Here is a 16,784-nt window from a genome sequence, read left to right as displayed (position 1 = left end):
TTCTTTGTGACCAGCCCCCCTGTTTCACACTGTCCTGTATTCTGCACTATAAATACTGTGGAAACCCTCCCCTCGTCACTCGCTGTCTGTATGTATGTTGCCCTGTGGTTCTGTGGGAACTCGTTCGTACCACTGTGTACATGGATGGTATGATAATGAAGTCCATTTTATCATTTACATTGCTGTTTAGTGACATGTTCTTTCCAACCATTACACAATGACAGTGAGAGGAAAATTGTCAGAGCTGCACACAAACACTCCGCTTTTGTAACAGAGGACTTGGGTTCCTGTGAAGTGTATACTGCTTTCAGTTCTACTCCCTAAGCATATACAATTTTTAACATTTTTAAGGTTCATAGAATCATATCATCTACCATGCATACTGTAGATGTCTTGTTATAGCTTTCAAACAACATTTTCTCAACCATGTCAGTATTTCTCTCAACAATGTTCATAGAAATTTGAGTGGGGAGGGAGAGATGAGTGTGAACATCCAAGTTTTGAGCAAGTTCAGAAGATCAGAAGAGCACATTTACTTTATGTGTGCTTTATTCCCAATGGTTGTGCGAGTTGTTTTCTTTCCACCCCCCACCCCCACAAACACATGCTCACACCCTACTGAAACAGGGGTCACACCCTCTCCTCCCCAGGGGTCACCACTCTCATCCTCAAATTAACACTCTTTCTTTTTTTTTTCTTTTGTTTCTTCTTCGGTGTAATATGGCTCTGTGTCATCCTACCTGGATGAAGTATGAAGCGGGAATCATAATACAAACCATATGCACTGTGCACAATTTTTAAGTAAGTGGCATCTATTTTGCAAAGTAAAGCTAATCTTCAAGATGACCAAAAAACACTTTATTAGCCAGGCTACTCAGTGAATTTTTGCAACAAGGTCAAACTGTTGTCTGTCGATCATCTTTGCCAAAGGAAATTTCCAGTTACCAGAAACATTATTATACACTCTGCTTGTTACCCATTTAAAAAAAGCTGAGATTAAATGGCATTAGTTTAGTTTCTTCAGTGGCCTCTCTTCTCGAAGGTGCCAAGTAGTTTTTTGTTTGTCTACTTTGCTCCGGTCCCTGACCTTCCTTAGACGACGCGGCGGAGGTGATGAGCGGGACTCACTATCCTCCTGGGCGCTGGATGTGTCCGCGCCATCTCTTTCCTCTGGGATGTTAGGAATGCTCCCGCTTCCACTGTCCAGGATATTCCTCAAGGTGACATCCTCGGGGGTGCAGGCTGCGGTGGTCCCGCTCTCACTGCTGCTCAAATCCAGGTCCTCCGCATACAGGGCCTTACTGTGGGGCATGCTTTTCACAAAGGTCTTCTCCCTTTCGAGTCTCTTGCTTGAATGGTGTTCATTCATGTCCACCCCGGAGTCTAAGCTGGTGTCGTTGCTGTCAGTTGGCCTGTGCCTCTTCTGCAGGTCAATAATAGAGTGGCGCACCTGGGCAGCAGGCTTGCCCTCCAGTGAGACAAACCAGGCCCTAGGATGCTGAGGTTTGCCTTTTGAAAGCTCAAGCAAGGTCTGCTCTGAAATGCCCTGAATCTCGCTACACAAAGGGCCCATCTGTACAGCTTCGTTCAGGGTACCCGGGACAGACACAGACTCCAAAAGGTTGTTGTATCGCCCCCATGCTCCTGGGTTGGAAGCAGAACTTTGGGGACCCTCCAGGACCTGCTGCTCCTCATTGGCCTGGTGTTGAAGATGGGAGAGCATAGAGATCTTGGGTAGAGTCTGGGTAAAGCTGTCTTTACTGGTAGGCTCAGTCTCGTTAGCCATTTGGCTTTTCCGAGGAAGGGTGGCTGACTTGCAGCCGGCTAGCTGTTCAGAGGACTGAAAGAGCTCAGGTGCCTGAAGAATGGCCACTGACTGGTTGTAAATATGAGTAAAAAACACATTCTCATTCAGGCCGAGTTGTACCACCTTCCTTTCGGCCATTTCCTTCAGCCGTACTGCCTCGCGGCTGTTGACGTAAATAGGAGATTGGTGGGGCCTGATGAACTCAGGACCTTTGTTTCCTACTTTGGAAGACTGTAGCCCCACATCCTCCACGTAAATGTTGAATTTGCCCAGAGGCCAAGAAGGACCGTACTCTTCTCTTCGCCCACCACTAGTGGAAGCCACTGAGTAGGATCTATCATCATGGTGAGCAGAATCTTTGAAGGATATTTCCCTGCTCCCACTGTTGTTAGTAGAAGTGGTCTGGTCTTTCTTCAAAGCCACCATTTTGGTGACATTTACTCTCTTATTTTCCGGTTCACATGCACACACCCTGTAGATGAGATCAAGCATTGTTTAATCTATGTGGAACTAGATTTTGTATATTATACATATGAGATAAAGACACTAAACAAAAATGTCAAATTGTGAAGATTAAAAATGAGATTTTGTCTCAAAATGCACATTTACTCCTGATTCAAGAGTCATGCTAATAAACAAAAGTTGCAAAACAATGTCTTACCTACAATAACATAACAGCACAGTTACAAATCCAAAAACAATAATTAGAGTTCCTCCCAGGATTACCATGAGAAGGTACGTATGGTATGAGATGAAGTCCAAAGAAGTTGCATGTCCCATGTAACCTAGATTTGCACAAACAGAAATCTGGTTACCGGTCTGGAATTCTGGGCTTTCGCATGACAGCAAATGAATAAACAGATAGATAAACAAACAAACAAACAAACAAATTGAAACATCACACACTTAACACAACAGCCTTGTACAGACAAACAAAACGAAGCCTAAAGCTTTGCAATAACATCCTACCCCTGGATGTAGGTAAGGGTGCAGCAATCCAATATCCTAAATGAGGTGCAATATATGTCCAAACCAGACCGTCGTCCTCCATCTTCACCATTCCAAGACCCCGATTCACCCAGGCACCTGAAAAAGAAATATTTTACAGACTATGCACATGCCTGGAGATTTCATTACATAAAGACATGAAAATGTGTTAGGGCTGCCTGAAGCCCATCGCAGGGCACAAGGCTAAGGTCTACTCTGGACAGGAGGTTATCGCACGGAACACACAGACAGACACACTATGGCTAATTAAGAGGTGACAATTAGCCTAACTGCAAGTCTTTGGACAGCGGGAGGAAAGTGGAGAGACCAGAGAAAACCCATGTGACACGATAAAAACATGAACCCCCCCCCCCCAACCCTAGAGGCATGAGGCTGTAATGCTACATACTGAGCCGTGCCTATTATAAAAATCTAAATTAGCTAAATACATAAAAAAAATTTACGCTGAAAAATTCAAGGCAAATACCATGCTTGAAACACTGTACCAAACGACCACGGAGCAAAATGACTTATTCTTTGCACTCGTTTTGACTACTAATGCCCATTTATCTGTATCATTAATTATTATACTTGATAACAATGCTAATGCATGAGTCACCCCAAAAAGATCCCGTAATGAACCCACCAGTCTTCATATCAAATGTCCAGGCCGGTATAGCGTCTGAAGCACGCAGACCAGAATTTTCTGCCAAGGGCAATGTGATCTGGATTGGCCCCGTTACATGGACCTCCTTTCCATAAGATAGGAGCTGGACACTCACTGCTGCCATTGGACTGAGCTCGATGTTCCGGAAACCTGCGTGATCAACAGTACATCATGGTGTGAAGCACTACAGCTGAACAAGCATCTGCGAAGCACCAGAGATATTTTAAGTCGATCGGTTTGGCGTCAGAAAGGGATTTGTAGTCTGTATCGCTTTCAGTACATATCCACGGGCGGTCCACTCTCCGTTATCACCCAGCTACACCTGTGCTCACCAGACTTGTTGATAAGAACACCCACAGTGTATAAGAAGCAATCCTTCTCGGAAGGAAGCTGAGGCACTGTCAAGTAGGCAATGATGGAGGAGATGTTTCTGCTCTCTGACAGCTTCAGCAGGTTCTTGGGAAACTGCACACTTGGTTGAGTCAGTGCATCTAAAATATACACAAATACACATTTTACTGTACAAGGGAAACAAAGTAACAGGTTTTATTTTTATATGTTAACACTGTAAAATGGAAGACACAGTATTGTTCATCCTATACAAAAAGCCACTACTGCCAAAAAAATCGGAATCGACTTGTCACGGTACGGACGTCACATACCAGAAATCTTCCCAGTTATCATAACAGAATCCTCAAAAAGCCAAATGTTTCCTTGGTTTTGAGGGAACATTGAAAGTGTCACAGAGGAGAAAACTGTAAAGGAAAAAATATAATTAACAGGATCATAGAAAATAATTTTATCAGGACTACAGTGATACATGTATTTTTCTCTCATAAATAATAGTCCCTTTTAAGGAATATGAACACTTATAATTTATTGGGGAACATACATATGTAAAGAATATATAGTACGTATCCATATACATTTGTATTCATATTTTTGTCCATTCATTTCTATGGGCAAAACCCTAATCCCAGCTATGACAACCTTAACCCCCACCCAGCCCTAACTTTAACCATAAGTAACCAAATTAAATACAAGGGTTTTTAGTTGACTGCAGTCACCGACCAAAAAAATGCTCCCCACAATGTAATATATACATAACTCACACACACACAAACACACATATATATTGTGTATATATATACACACAGAGTGTATGTGTGTATATATACACACAATATGTGTGTGTGTGTGTGTGCATGTGTGTGCGTATATATGACATACAATATCAGGGATGGCCATTTTATACCTCAGCATAAAAGTTCACGATGCCATATCACTGATTTTAAAAAGTGTACAATTTGGAATGACCTCAGGATGCATCATTTTTAACATCTTTGCATCAGTAATGTCCGATTTATTAATATATTATTATTCATAGAAGGCCTATGCCTTTATTACTCAGAAATGTGACCAATAACTAATGACCAATCATTTTATATTTAGATTGATTCCCCCTCTGTAAACTGCTTCTGCATTTGTACCAATTGACTTGGAAAGCATTATATTCTTTTGCATCACATCGTATTGCATTAAATCAAATTGTGTTGAATCAAATTGTGTCAAATCACACTGCATGGCAATAGGGGTGAATCATATCGTATCACATTAGTTGTTGCTTTATATGTATCTGTAATGTACTGGGTCACTGGCAATGCATCAAGGCGTGGATGTGTGCACACACGCACACACATTGTGTTTGTTTATATTGGCAACTGTTGTTGCGTGTAGTTCTTGGTGCCACTAGGGGTCAGCCTTGTATCAGAGTTTTGCCAATGTGTCCAAGACTAAACAAGGGAGGTGCCTCTGAATTACACCAAGGCCTGTGGAGACAGACACTTCTATCCCTGCAGAGCAAAACACAGCTAGACAAAGGCCGAAGAGCCCAAACTGAATGTGGGCTGATGCTAACTGCAAGGCTCCTCCCATGCAAACATGACACATAGCGCAGGCATTACTCTGAATAACACAACCAAGATATAACTGCAAATATGTTAATTCTACAGTCTCACTTCAATTTTTCTTCAAATCACTCTAAATAACCTAACATGGCAAAATAGCTCCTTTGCATTTCACACAATATTTCTCTTATTTAGTCTTCAATTTAGAAGGTAATGAAAAAAATACATATTACATACGATTAAATATGAAATCCTTTACTAAAGGCTATTCCCGTTACTTATATCACAGCAGCGCTTGAATTTCCTTTCCTTGTTTTTATTATGCTCACTTGCATCACAAATTCAGATATCAAGCATTTTTATGGACGTTTAAAAATATAAGATATATCAACATCGCCCAGAAATTACACGCTGCAGTTTCATGCTACACATGTTGCTATGCAGAGCAGCTATGGTAACGCAGGGCAGCGTGTAGATGTACTCACTTGGCATTTTGCTGGTTTTCCAAGGCAGCGGCGTGAGGGTGTACCCGTCCATGCTGGCCACGATGGTAAGTGTCAAGCCCAGTTGATAGGGCACTTTAAGCAGGACAGCCCCATTCTCTGCTGTGAGGGCAGAGTTGGTCTGTGTGTAATTCACAAACACTTCCACAGAAACTTTGCTCAGGAACTGTTGGCTGCTGGCATCCCTCACTTGTACCTTTAAGGTAAAGGTGGAATCTGCCAAATATCAGAAGGAACCGAGAATGTAACGATTGCTGAATTGTTGCAACTGTGATCCTAGACTGTATAATAGCCTCAATGCAAAGCTTAAGAGTGCTTTATAATATGTACATCATAAGAATTATATAGCTAGCATGGCTTTATTTCCTACAGCATTCTAATCGATGGAAAATATAATGACATGCCATTGTAGTAGTCAGTTCAGACAAACAAACTTTCAATAGGTTCAAATGCAACAGATGTGAAATACTTGTTTAAAAGTCCTGCTTTTAGACCGGAATTTTGCAGTCTTAACATGAGCTACTCCCAGAGATTGAAAGAACAAATACCTAATCTCTGGTCAACTGGTAAAAATATAACCTCATACTTCACTGAACAACATCAACTGCCAGACCATCTGCCACATTTTTTTACATTGCATTAGTTTAGCACAAACTGCTACATTTTCTAGAATCTATTCAGTACATTCCAAATATAAAACCGTCAGCATTCGATTTTGCGCTAATGCCTAATGGTAGCATTGTCTGCTAATACTGTACTTTAGTTATCTTGTACCTGTCTTAGTATCCTGTATTGGTAGAAACCCATGTACAAGGAAAGAAGCACATACTGTAGAAAGCCCTTATATTACGAAATCTCTTCCAAAGCACTGATGCACTGCTATCAGTTTCCATCATTATTCAGCTGTATATTATATGGTGTGAGGAAGCATCACTTAGCAGCACCAGCCATCCGTGATGTACTACATGGGAACAGAGGCCTAATCAAAAGGGAGAAGAATGCCAGCACCCTTTGAAGGCATTGTACCCTCCCCACACACCTCAGGAATGTGCATTCATTCAGGGAGGATTAATGCTGAAAACAGCCAAGGGCTTGTCCTGGATTCCACAGTAATATGAGCCAGAAGAAGCATGTGAAGGATACAAGACATGCATAAACTGATAAAGCTAAAATGCTTCAATAAATTGGGAGTAATAATCTATATATATATATATATACCATACATATATATACAGATATACCATATATATATATACCATATATAAATCTATATACCATATATTAACTCCCAATTTTTAAATAAAATATGGTTTCAACATCTGAGCTGTAAATAGAATAAACCATTGTAGCAACTGAACAAATACAAAGAACAAAAACACATCACCAATAAACAGCCAGGTAATAATATGACAGTGACAGGTCTGTATTTATCAATTAAATAAATTTCTCTGACCAGGGGAAAATGGAGGGATGAAGTACAATTCCTGACAGAACAGTATTATAAGTAACATGTAAACATTTCCCCAATATAATCAACTGGATGATGGGTGGATGGATAAAAGATGGATGGATTTCAGATGTTGTTATATTAATAATTTGTGGTATGTAATGAAACCCTATACATGTATCAGAACCCTATATTGACAACTGACTGCAATGATTACGTGCCTATTATAATATTTAGAAATTACCAGGCATATCACGCTGATTTTTGGGCAATTCACCTCAACCACTATCAAAGCACTACAATATAATTGCATTTTAGACAACTGGATCAGGCATTACCTAGCTATCCCAGTTTACGGAAGAGTTGTGTTAAGGCTTTAGTTGTTGCATAAAATACCATACAGGTCAACAAAGAAGAGAATTGCCAGATTACTGGTAAGTTTGACTGATACAAGTCTGCTTTATTTATGAAAATGTACACTTTCTAATGAAGACATCTTTGTACGGCACAATCCAATGCAAAGCTCCTTAAGTGTAACATCAATTGCTGCCGAGTCAGCTGAACTGCAAGGCCAGATCAACTGAATTGCTGTCTTAGCACTTTATCAGGTTTCTATTATCATTAGTGAAGAGATCATATTCTAATAATATATGCAGCTCTGTTCTGGTAATACAGACCTAAAGCATTCTCTTCCTTGGGCTCAATTATTTGTTTTATTATCTGCTACAATATACCACAATGAAATGCAATGCTCCTCATACTTCAAGAGGTGACATAATATTTATGAGTCTAGTTTATGACCTCGGTCTATTTACTTATTTTTGTGGGAGTTTCATTCTGCACTTATGCGAAGTGCCAGGCTTTTGCTCTGTACAGTCATAGAAAGTTCATTATTTATTCCCTATTGTAGTGTTACTGAAGATGAAGAAGAGCCTTATTCATATACAAAGGAAATCATTTTTAAATCCTGGGCATATTTCACTCTAGCCACCTCTGCTAGCTGAGCGTTTGAAGCAGATATCCTAGGGAGCACATGTAAATTGTAACCTTTCCCTCTCCTGTAAGTTGCTTAACACACACACACACACACACACACACACAAGTATCAGATAAATTAATAAATGTACTTATTTATCTTTTTCCAAGAGACTCTGACACACGCCTGATGACAAAATCCACCATTTCATTTGGAAATGCATTCATCCATAATATTAATCTGCCAGAACGCAGCGTACAAATCTTATTTTTTTATGCTATTATCAATAAAATTATGCAGTGTGGGACAAAAATACAGGAAACTGCTCCAGAACCTCACTGGTTTCCAGAGCAAACCATCAGAAAACCCCATGTGTCTGATTCCTCTGGTATCCATACAAAACCACTACCAATGAGTACAGGTTAGGTATAGGTTCCTCAACCTGAATAAAACCACTACCAATGAGTACAGGTTAGGTATAGGTTCCTCAACCTGAATAAAACCACTACCAATGAGTACAGGTTAGGTATAGGTTCCTCAACCTGAATAAAACCACTACCAATGAGTACAGGTTAGGTATAGGTTCCTCGACCTGAATAAAACCACTACCAATGAGTACAGGTTAGGTATAGGTTCCTCAACCTGAATAAAACCACTACCAATGAGTACAGGTTAGGTATAGGTTCCTCAACCTGAATAAAACCACTACCAATGAGTACAGGTTAGGTATAGGTTCCTCAACCTGAATAAAACCACTACCAATGAGTACAGGTTAGGTATAGGTTCCTCAACCTGAATAAAACCACTACCAATGAGTACAGGTTAGGTATAGGTTCCTCGACCTACACCGTCCAGGCTGAATGAGTAATAAACTATACTGATCAGATCTTGAATGAAATAAAATTCGACTATGAAGCCCTTCAACAAGAGCAGAAGATATCAGAACACCCATATCTGAGAAAAATATGTAAAAATCCAACTAAAGCAATCAGAAAGGGGGAATGTCTCCTTCATGCTTACAGATTATATTTCACTTTAAACACGACAGCCATTCTGAAATTGTGCACTGACAGGCAACAAAAACTGTGAAATCTCAGCACCAAGCCTACTCCAACCAGCACAGGCATCCGAAAATTTCAGCTTTGGCAGCTACAGACAGATCAAGAAAGTAAGTAACAATATCCCGCCTAAGGACAGATAAAATGTATTCGTGTTGGATAAAGGCTGACAAAATTACAAGTTAATGTCACAGATTAGAACAAGAATTAAATATACAGATTTAAGAGCTCCGAGGGACTTTCATGCTTGACATTCAATGAAAAAGGTGAAAGTCTGCATATTAAGTAAGAGGCTTATGGAAGAAAGAAGCCCAACAATGATGATAACAACCCCAGTGCTTGTATTAGGAAAAAACAGATCCTTCTATACTTGTATAACCATCTGCGTTGCATTCAATGATCTAGAAAGCATAAACATTGTGGCCTGCACATCCCCTGAATACTAAATAAATTATAACCACTGCTGTGAACAGTAATATAATGCCAATTCCATAACCATAGCTACAATAAACAAAGAGGGAGATTTCAACTAGTAAGAGGATATTTTGATATCTGTGGAGTGTGGGTTCAGTTTAATAACATTCACAAAATTACAAAAACAAATTTCATATACTTCAAATGAAATGTATCCTTTTGTACCATGCAAGATGATTGCTTATATCTTGATTTTAATTTAACATCCTAAAACTGTGGTAAATGGTTACTGACATGCAAGGTAGATTTTAGGCCATTTGTGTCACTAAAATGGCTCATCCTTCAAGTCGAATCTGAGGTATGTTACATGACACATTGCTCATAAAAGATCTTGGGTGTACAAGCTCCAGATCGGAATCAGCAGCAGAAGACACTGGTATTTCTCATTGATCTTAGACTCTTATGATAATAATTATGAGAATGCTGCTAACCTCTAATTGCATTTACTCTCACTATAGTGTGAAGTTACTACGAATCATCTCTTACAGAAAATAATGTATTAATAAATCAATTTACAACAAACCAGTTCAAAAATAATCTGAAAGAAATACTTTATAACTAAGAAAGCATGACTTTCTGATATACATTAGGGATAAATGCACTTAGCATTAATCACTACATATAGCCTATTCCCCCAGCACAATGTCGGGGCAATAGCCCGTAACTGAGACTCAGAGGACAAAGTAACTTACCAATATTGCTGATCAGTCTTGACATTTGAAACCAATCAATGGTCCTGGTTGTAAATCATGCAGGCGTCCACTATGATCGTAATTATTTTTTTATGTAGGTATATGTTATGTACTTCTCTCCCCTTTAGAATAAAATATTCAAAACCTCCCCCTGCATATTTAACCGACTCAATAGAGACCTACAACAGCACTGAATTCACCAAGCCTTAAAAGCACTTAATCAGAATTAACTACTCATTGAAAATATGGGTATAACTAGCGGTGTCAGATGGCTGTTACTCAACCAAAATAGGCCCCTTTTGTTTGCTGCTATTGACTTGCTCTCATAGAATAGTACCATACATGTATTTTATTTAGGAGATTTTAGGACTTTTGTCTAAAGCGACATACAAGCAAATAACACATTACAGACATAGAGCTGAGGAGTTGACTATTGGTGGTTCTAGACGCTGTTTATGGATCCCCCCCCCCCCCCCCCCCAAGGGTAAAATCCTACAATCGCTCCTGGGGTCAACTACACATAAGTGTAGCTCGGCTGAGCTTCGAACGAACATCATAAGAACATAAGAACATAAGAAATATACAAACGAGAGGAGGCCATTCGGCCCATCGAGCTCGCTTGGGGAGAACTTAACTAATAGCTCAGAGTTGTTAAAATCTTATCTAGCTCTGATTTAAAGGAACCCAAGGATTCAGCTTGCACTACGTTATCAGGAAGACTATTCCATACTCTGACTACACGCTGTGTAAAGAAGTGCTTCCTTAAATCCAGTTTGAAATGTTCTCCCGCTAATTTCCACCTATGGCCACGAGTTCTTGTATTTGAACTAATGCTGAAGTAACTATTCGGTTGAACAGCATCCAAACCTGTTAGAATCTTATAGACCTGGATCATGTCCCCCCTCAGTCTCCTTTGCTTGAGGCTGAACAGATTTAGCTCAAATAACCTTTCCTCGTATGACATTCCTCTAAGACCAGGAATCATTCTTGTGGCCCTACGCTGCACCTTTTCTAAGGCCGCTATGTCCTTTTTAAGATATGGTGACCAAACCTGTACACAATATTCTAGGTGAGGTCTCACCAAGGAATTGTATAATCTTAGCATTACCTCCCTTGACTTAAACTCCACACACCTGGAGATATACCCCAACATCCTATTGGCCTTTTTTATTGCTTCCCCGCACTGGCGAGAATGAGACATGGAAGCATCAACATACACACCAAGGTCTTTCTCATAATCAGCTACCTTTATTTCAGTAGGTCCCATAAAATACCTGTACTTTATATTTCTGCTCCCTACATGGAGTACCTTACATTTGTCTATGTTAAATTTCATCTGCCAGGTGTCAGCCCAGTCACTAATTAAATTAAGATCCCGCTGTAGCTGCTGAGCCGCTAGTTCAGTATCTGCTACACCACCCACCTTGGTGTCATCTGCAAATTTCACCAGTTTACTGTATATATTGGTGTCTATATCATTTATGTAAATAAGGAACAAAAGTGGTCCTAAAATTGAACCCTGCGGTACCCCACTATGAACGCAGGCCCACTGTGACATCGAGCCTCTTATAACTACTCGCTGCTTCCTATCCGTTAACCAGTTATCAATCCAAGTCGCTACAGTTCCTAAAATACCTGTCGCTTTGAGTTTAAGTGAGAGCCTCTTGTGGGGAACAACATCAAAAGCCTTTTGGAAATCTAAATAGATGACATCATAGGCCTTCTTATCATCAACTTCCTGAGTAGCTTCCTCAAAAAACTCCAACAGATTTGTTAAACAGGATCTACCTCTCCTAAATCCATGCTGGCTATCCCTCAAAATGTTATTTGAGTCCAGGTAATCTACCATTTTCTCTTTGATTATAGCCTCCATAACTTTACCAGTTATACAAGTTAGACTGATTGGCCTATAGTTTGACAAATTACTTCTATCCCCTTTTTTGAAAATGGGCGTTATGTTGGCATGCTTCCAATCAGAAGGTACCACACCTTCAGATAAGGATTTTTGAAACAGTAATGTTAAGGGTTGGCAAATAATATCCCTCATCTCTTTTAACACTATAGGTAAGATGCCATCAGGGCCCTGTGATTTATTTATTTTGAGCTTAGCTAGGCTTTGCAAAACATCAGCTTCAGTTATATATATATTAGTTATAGACGATGTTGGATTAGTAATAAGAACTGGTAAGTTACTAGTGTCCTCAACAGTGAATACCCGTGCAAAACTATCATTGAACTCATTTACTATGTCAATGTCGTTTTCAATTATAAGACCCTTACTATCCTGCAGATTAGTGATTTCAGCTTTTAGAGCTCTTTTAGAGTTAAAATACTGGAAGAAACTTTTAACGTCATCCTTAGCCTCCAATGCGATCTTCCTTTCGACATTCCTTTTAGCTCGTCTAATGTCATTTTTTAATTCAGCCTGTAGATTTAGATACTCTTGCTTTATTATGTCATCATCAGTTATTTTCCATCTCTGGAACAAAGCCCTTTTCCTCCTTACTTTATACTTTATGTCCCTATTAAACCACCTAGGTTGCAATTTCCTTGATTTATTCTTGCTAGAAACAGGTATGAAGTCCTCTTGTACTTGCAATAATGTGCTTTTAAAAAATCCCCATGCCTCTTCAACAGTTTTGTTAATTAACTCCATCCAGTTCACAGTTTCTAGTTTTAATCTCATACAATTGAAGTTAGCCTTCCTAACATTATATATTTTTGATTTGGACTTTCCAAACATAACTGCAAGCAGTACTGGAGCAAGAGCTACACAACACCTACCGAAGCAAGAACCTAATAAGACAACTATTCAAATCAGCAGACAAAGTATACAAAGTATAAAGTGACTTTTTAGACTACTGCATACTGTACTGTGGAATAGATGCCCAAATTTCTCTAGTGAACAGGTGGTTTGAAAGATTGGCACAGGTGGAGGTCAGCTTGACAAGTGTCAGCAAGCTGCTGTCGGTGACTAATTTAAGCCAAAAAATGTCTCTGTAGTTTCCCATAGCAACAGTAACAACGCCATTTATTAAAACCATTGGGACCACAGGCTATATTATGCTAATACAAAACAACAGTTTTTATTTCTCACAGGTATTTATAATGTTGTTGCACAACGAAAATAGTAATTCATACAATTTATGACATCACTTTGAGTATAACTGTAACAAGATAGCTTCCTAGGCAAACACGAGCAAAATGAGATGGAGCAATCTGGTTAGGAAGAAACCGTGGAAATGTGTAACAGATGATCAATAATCAACATCTTTTAGTCATTTGTGGGATTATGTCACTACAAAAGTGAGCACTTGAAATGGCCTTATCGAATGCCACGGACGAGTAATGCCCAAGGTCCCACTCTAATGTAGAAAGGAAATTCTCTCGTGCTCCCTTTGTCAGTGACAACTTAATAACATTGGGGACAATACAGAAAGCTTAATGCAGAAGTGTTCGTGTTGTGTAAAATAATCTTTTTACTTTAAATAAATCTCCAAAGATAGCACTGGTGTAGTGTTATCATCATTTATGTTGCATAAACGTATAAAGAAATTCTATCGCATCATCACTGTGGGAGTAAAATGACCCATTTCTGCAAGGCAGGAAACACTCTGAAATAATCAATTAAGAGGAACGTCCTTTTGTTTAGCGACGACATGAACACGTCAACATCTTCTCCACAGTAGACCACATTCCAGCTCTGTGAATTTCTCAAACACATCGACTCCCGTGAGTCACGGACCCAAAATGTTACATGAAATTTCTCAAACCACCAACAAGCACTAGAACACTATGAATTCTGGGACTACAAACATACAGACTCTATATCTGACACACTACAGATAATCTGGGTCAGAAGCAGTTAGAGATGAAAAACTTGGAGGTTAGTATTTTCTACTTTTATTTTTATACACAGGATCACAATTTTTAAGCATCTTTCCACACACTTTTCAGAGCAGCTTATTTTAGTGAACACAGTGTTTCTTTGCCCTAGAGCTACTTGATGTTAGATTTTTTTAGTCAAATGACTTATTTGCAGTCACAAGCATCCGATGAGGTCACAATGTACTCCAGCCTGAATGCAGCTGCACCTGACCGTTTTTAGACTAACTTGCCCATATATAGGTGTAACTACTTGCGAGTTGGAAAGCACTCTGGCCTTGATAGGTGCTAAATTGCACAATGACTGAAACAGAATTACCTTTACAGGGCATGAAAGAGTATCATTTGTGCTGATTGGGAGCTACACATTATCAATGAAAGTCACCCAAACATCAGTCTAATTTGTCAAAGTATAAAACACTAACCCAGACAAATACACCAAGACCCTGAATATATATTTTTTTTAATTTTGTCAGAAAAAGTATAACATGTAACATAAAACAAAGCTAGAGAACATAAAAGCATTTTCACTACATATGTAGTAATATAATTAATTCCAACCACAATGTTTAGGTAATGTCACTTTCAAATTAATTAAATTTTATTACTACTGGTATTTACTTTTTAACATTTGCCCAGATAAAATCTGAACTACATGAAAATATAAGTAAATGTATAAAATTTGACAACATCACTAAAATGATGCTCAAATGCACGGCCTATGCAAAGTGGTTTTGGGATAAATACTGTATATACAGAAAATTCATAGGGTCATCCAAAATGTCCCATGAAGTTTCACACAGTGATAAACAGCTGGTAGTTAGCTGTACATGACACAGACCGATGTTATTCTTGTTTACAGATACAACGATGTTTAATGAAGAGCTATGAGGATGTCAGGTCAGTTTTAAACAGGATGGAGGGGATGCATCAAATATACTGAATCACATACACCGGGACAACTGCCAGTGTTGACATCACAATATAAAACACAAAACTGGTCTTTCTTTATATTCAACATGACACTATATAATACCATGTGGAAACTGAAATTATCGTAGCAATACTATGTTGCATTGATCGACGACACAGTTAGCCTAATTAAATCCGCAGCAGACACAAGACTACTATCCATATTCCTTTATCTATATTAATTGATAATTGAAAAAATAATCTTTAATATTTTTTTCCATTGTAGTAATTATGATCTTTTCTATTTTCTGCGATTGCGGTCGCCGTGGAATGTAAATATTAATAATTTATGATGTTAGGTATAATTATCTATTATTATTATTATTATTATTATTATTATTATTATTACCCCCGCCTCCAAAATGCAATTGTGAAAAGGCACCTAATCCAACAGCAGTGTACCTGACGCAGCCGGCGGCGCCCTCTGAACGTTATGCTGGGGCGGCTTCAGCAGTCGTTGGGCGGCGGAGCCCCCCCGCCCGATGATGCCGGACTCGGCCCGGAGAGCGGCGATCCGGCCGCCCTCTACCTTCTTCATCAGCCCATCCTCAGAGAAAATCAACAGCGCTGACAGTAGCAGGTAAGCGGGGAGCAGAGACATGGCGAAGGATAGCAGACAAACCGCGACATAACTGCAGAAGTAAAACGGCGCTGGAAGAGCCCAGTTGCACCCCGTCCTCCTCATGGGTACGCCATGGCTGCAGAGTGATGCACCAGCACGATCCCCTGTGTGCGCGACGTACAACGATGTAAAGAGCACAATTTAGTATTAAAAACACGAACACCTCCAAGCATAGTCGGATAAATAAATAAATAGAAAGGCGTGACGCAGAATCCATCTCACGGCTGCCACCTGGCGGTCATCACGCAGTAGCCTTAAGATTAAATCTGGAGGCAAACGCCATTTTTGTCATGCGCGTATGAAGAAAACATCATCTACCCCATATAAACATGAAATTTACATTTATCACCGTTATTTAATATAAAGATCAACTCGCGTTTGCCGTGTTTTACAAATACTAATACGTAGCTATCAATTAGCATTGCTAAGTCACCATTTTAATCTTACATATATAGTATATATTAAAACATATGTAAATATACCTGATTCTAACACAAATTAAATCAAAGTTTTAAGGACGTTTTTGGGTGCATAACTTTAAGGCAATGGTTATATATAATACAGTGACGTAGTAAGGAATTTACATTACAAAAAATATCCTGTAATATTTATGCGGTAGGTCTGATTAATAAATTTAGGCAAAAACAAATATTGCGAACCCATTTAATTCAATTTTTATTCTCTTAATGTAAAATAAATATTTTATCATTACAAGCGTAAACTGAAGGTAGAAAGCATTAATGATTAGCACTGGATACATACCAAATCAAGACAAATACACTGCCAT

The 16,784-nt window shown here is 39.1% G+C and overlaps 1 protein-coding gene across 1 annotated transcript; it reads right to left on the bottom strand.

The window, feature by feature from the left end:
* Positions 1-706: 706 nt before the first annotated feature.
* fam171b (family with sequence similarity 171 member B) lies at positions 707-16,239 on the bottom strand. Its single transcript, XM_023801808.2, has 8 exons — positions 15,778-16,239; positions 5,854-6,087; positions 4,124-4,216; positions 3,794-3,952; positions 3,441-3,611; positions 2,777-2,893; positions 2,469-2,592; positions 707-2,279 (listed from the first exon to the last, which is right to left on the bottom strand). Exons 1-8 carry the CDS (start codon positions 16,058-16,060, stop codon positions 1,007-1,009), a joined length of 2,454 nt encoding a protein of 817 aa, XP_023657576.2. The 5' UTR covers positions 16,061-16,239; the 3' UTR covers positions 707-1,006.
* Between the last annotated feature and the right edge of the window lie 545 nt (positions 16,240-16,784).

The sequence above is a fragment of the Paramormyrops kingsleyae genome, chromosome 16 (assembly GCF_048594095.1).
Source record: "Paramormyrops kingsleyae isolate MSU_618 chromosome 16, PKINGS_0.4, whole genome shotgun sequence".
Lineage (NCBI taxonomy): Eukaryota > Metazoa > Chordata > Actinopteri > Osteoglossiformes > Mormyridae > Paramormyrops > Paramormyrops kingsleyae.
Note: the sequence above shows the minus strand (reverse complement) of the source record. Positions and strands in the feature narration are given on the sequence as shown.

Excerpts from the sequence above, each read along its gene's own strand:
- fam171b (XM_023801808.2), bottom strand. The coding sequence starts at position 16,060 with ATGAGGAGGACGGGGTGCAACTGGGCTCTTCCAGCGCCGTTTTACTTC. Across the intron at positions 6,088-15,777 it reads GGCGCCGCCGGCTGCGTCAG|ATTCCACCTTTACCTTAAAG; the intron begins GTACACTGCTGT and ends GATATTTGGCAG. Across the intron at positions 3,612-3,793 it reads TGTTCTTATCAACAAGTCTG|GTTTCCGGAACATCGAGCTC; the intron begins GTGAGCACAGGT and ends TTGATCACGCAG.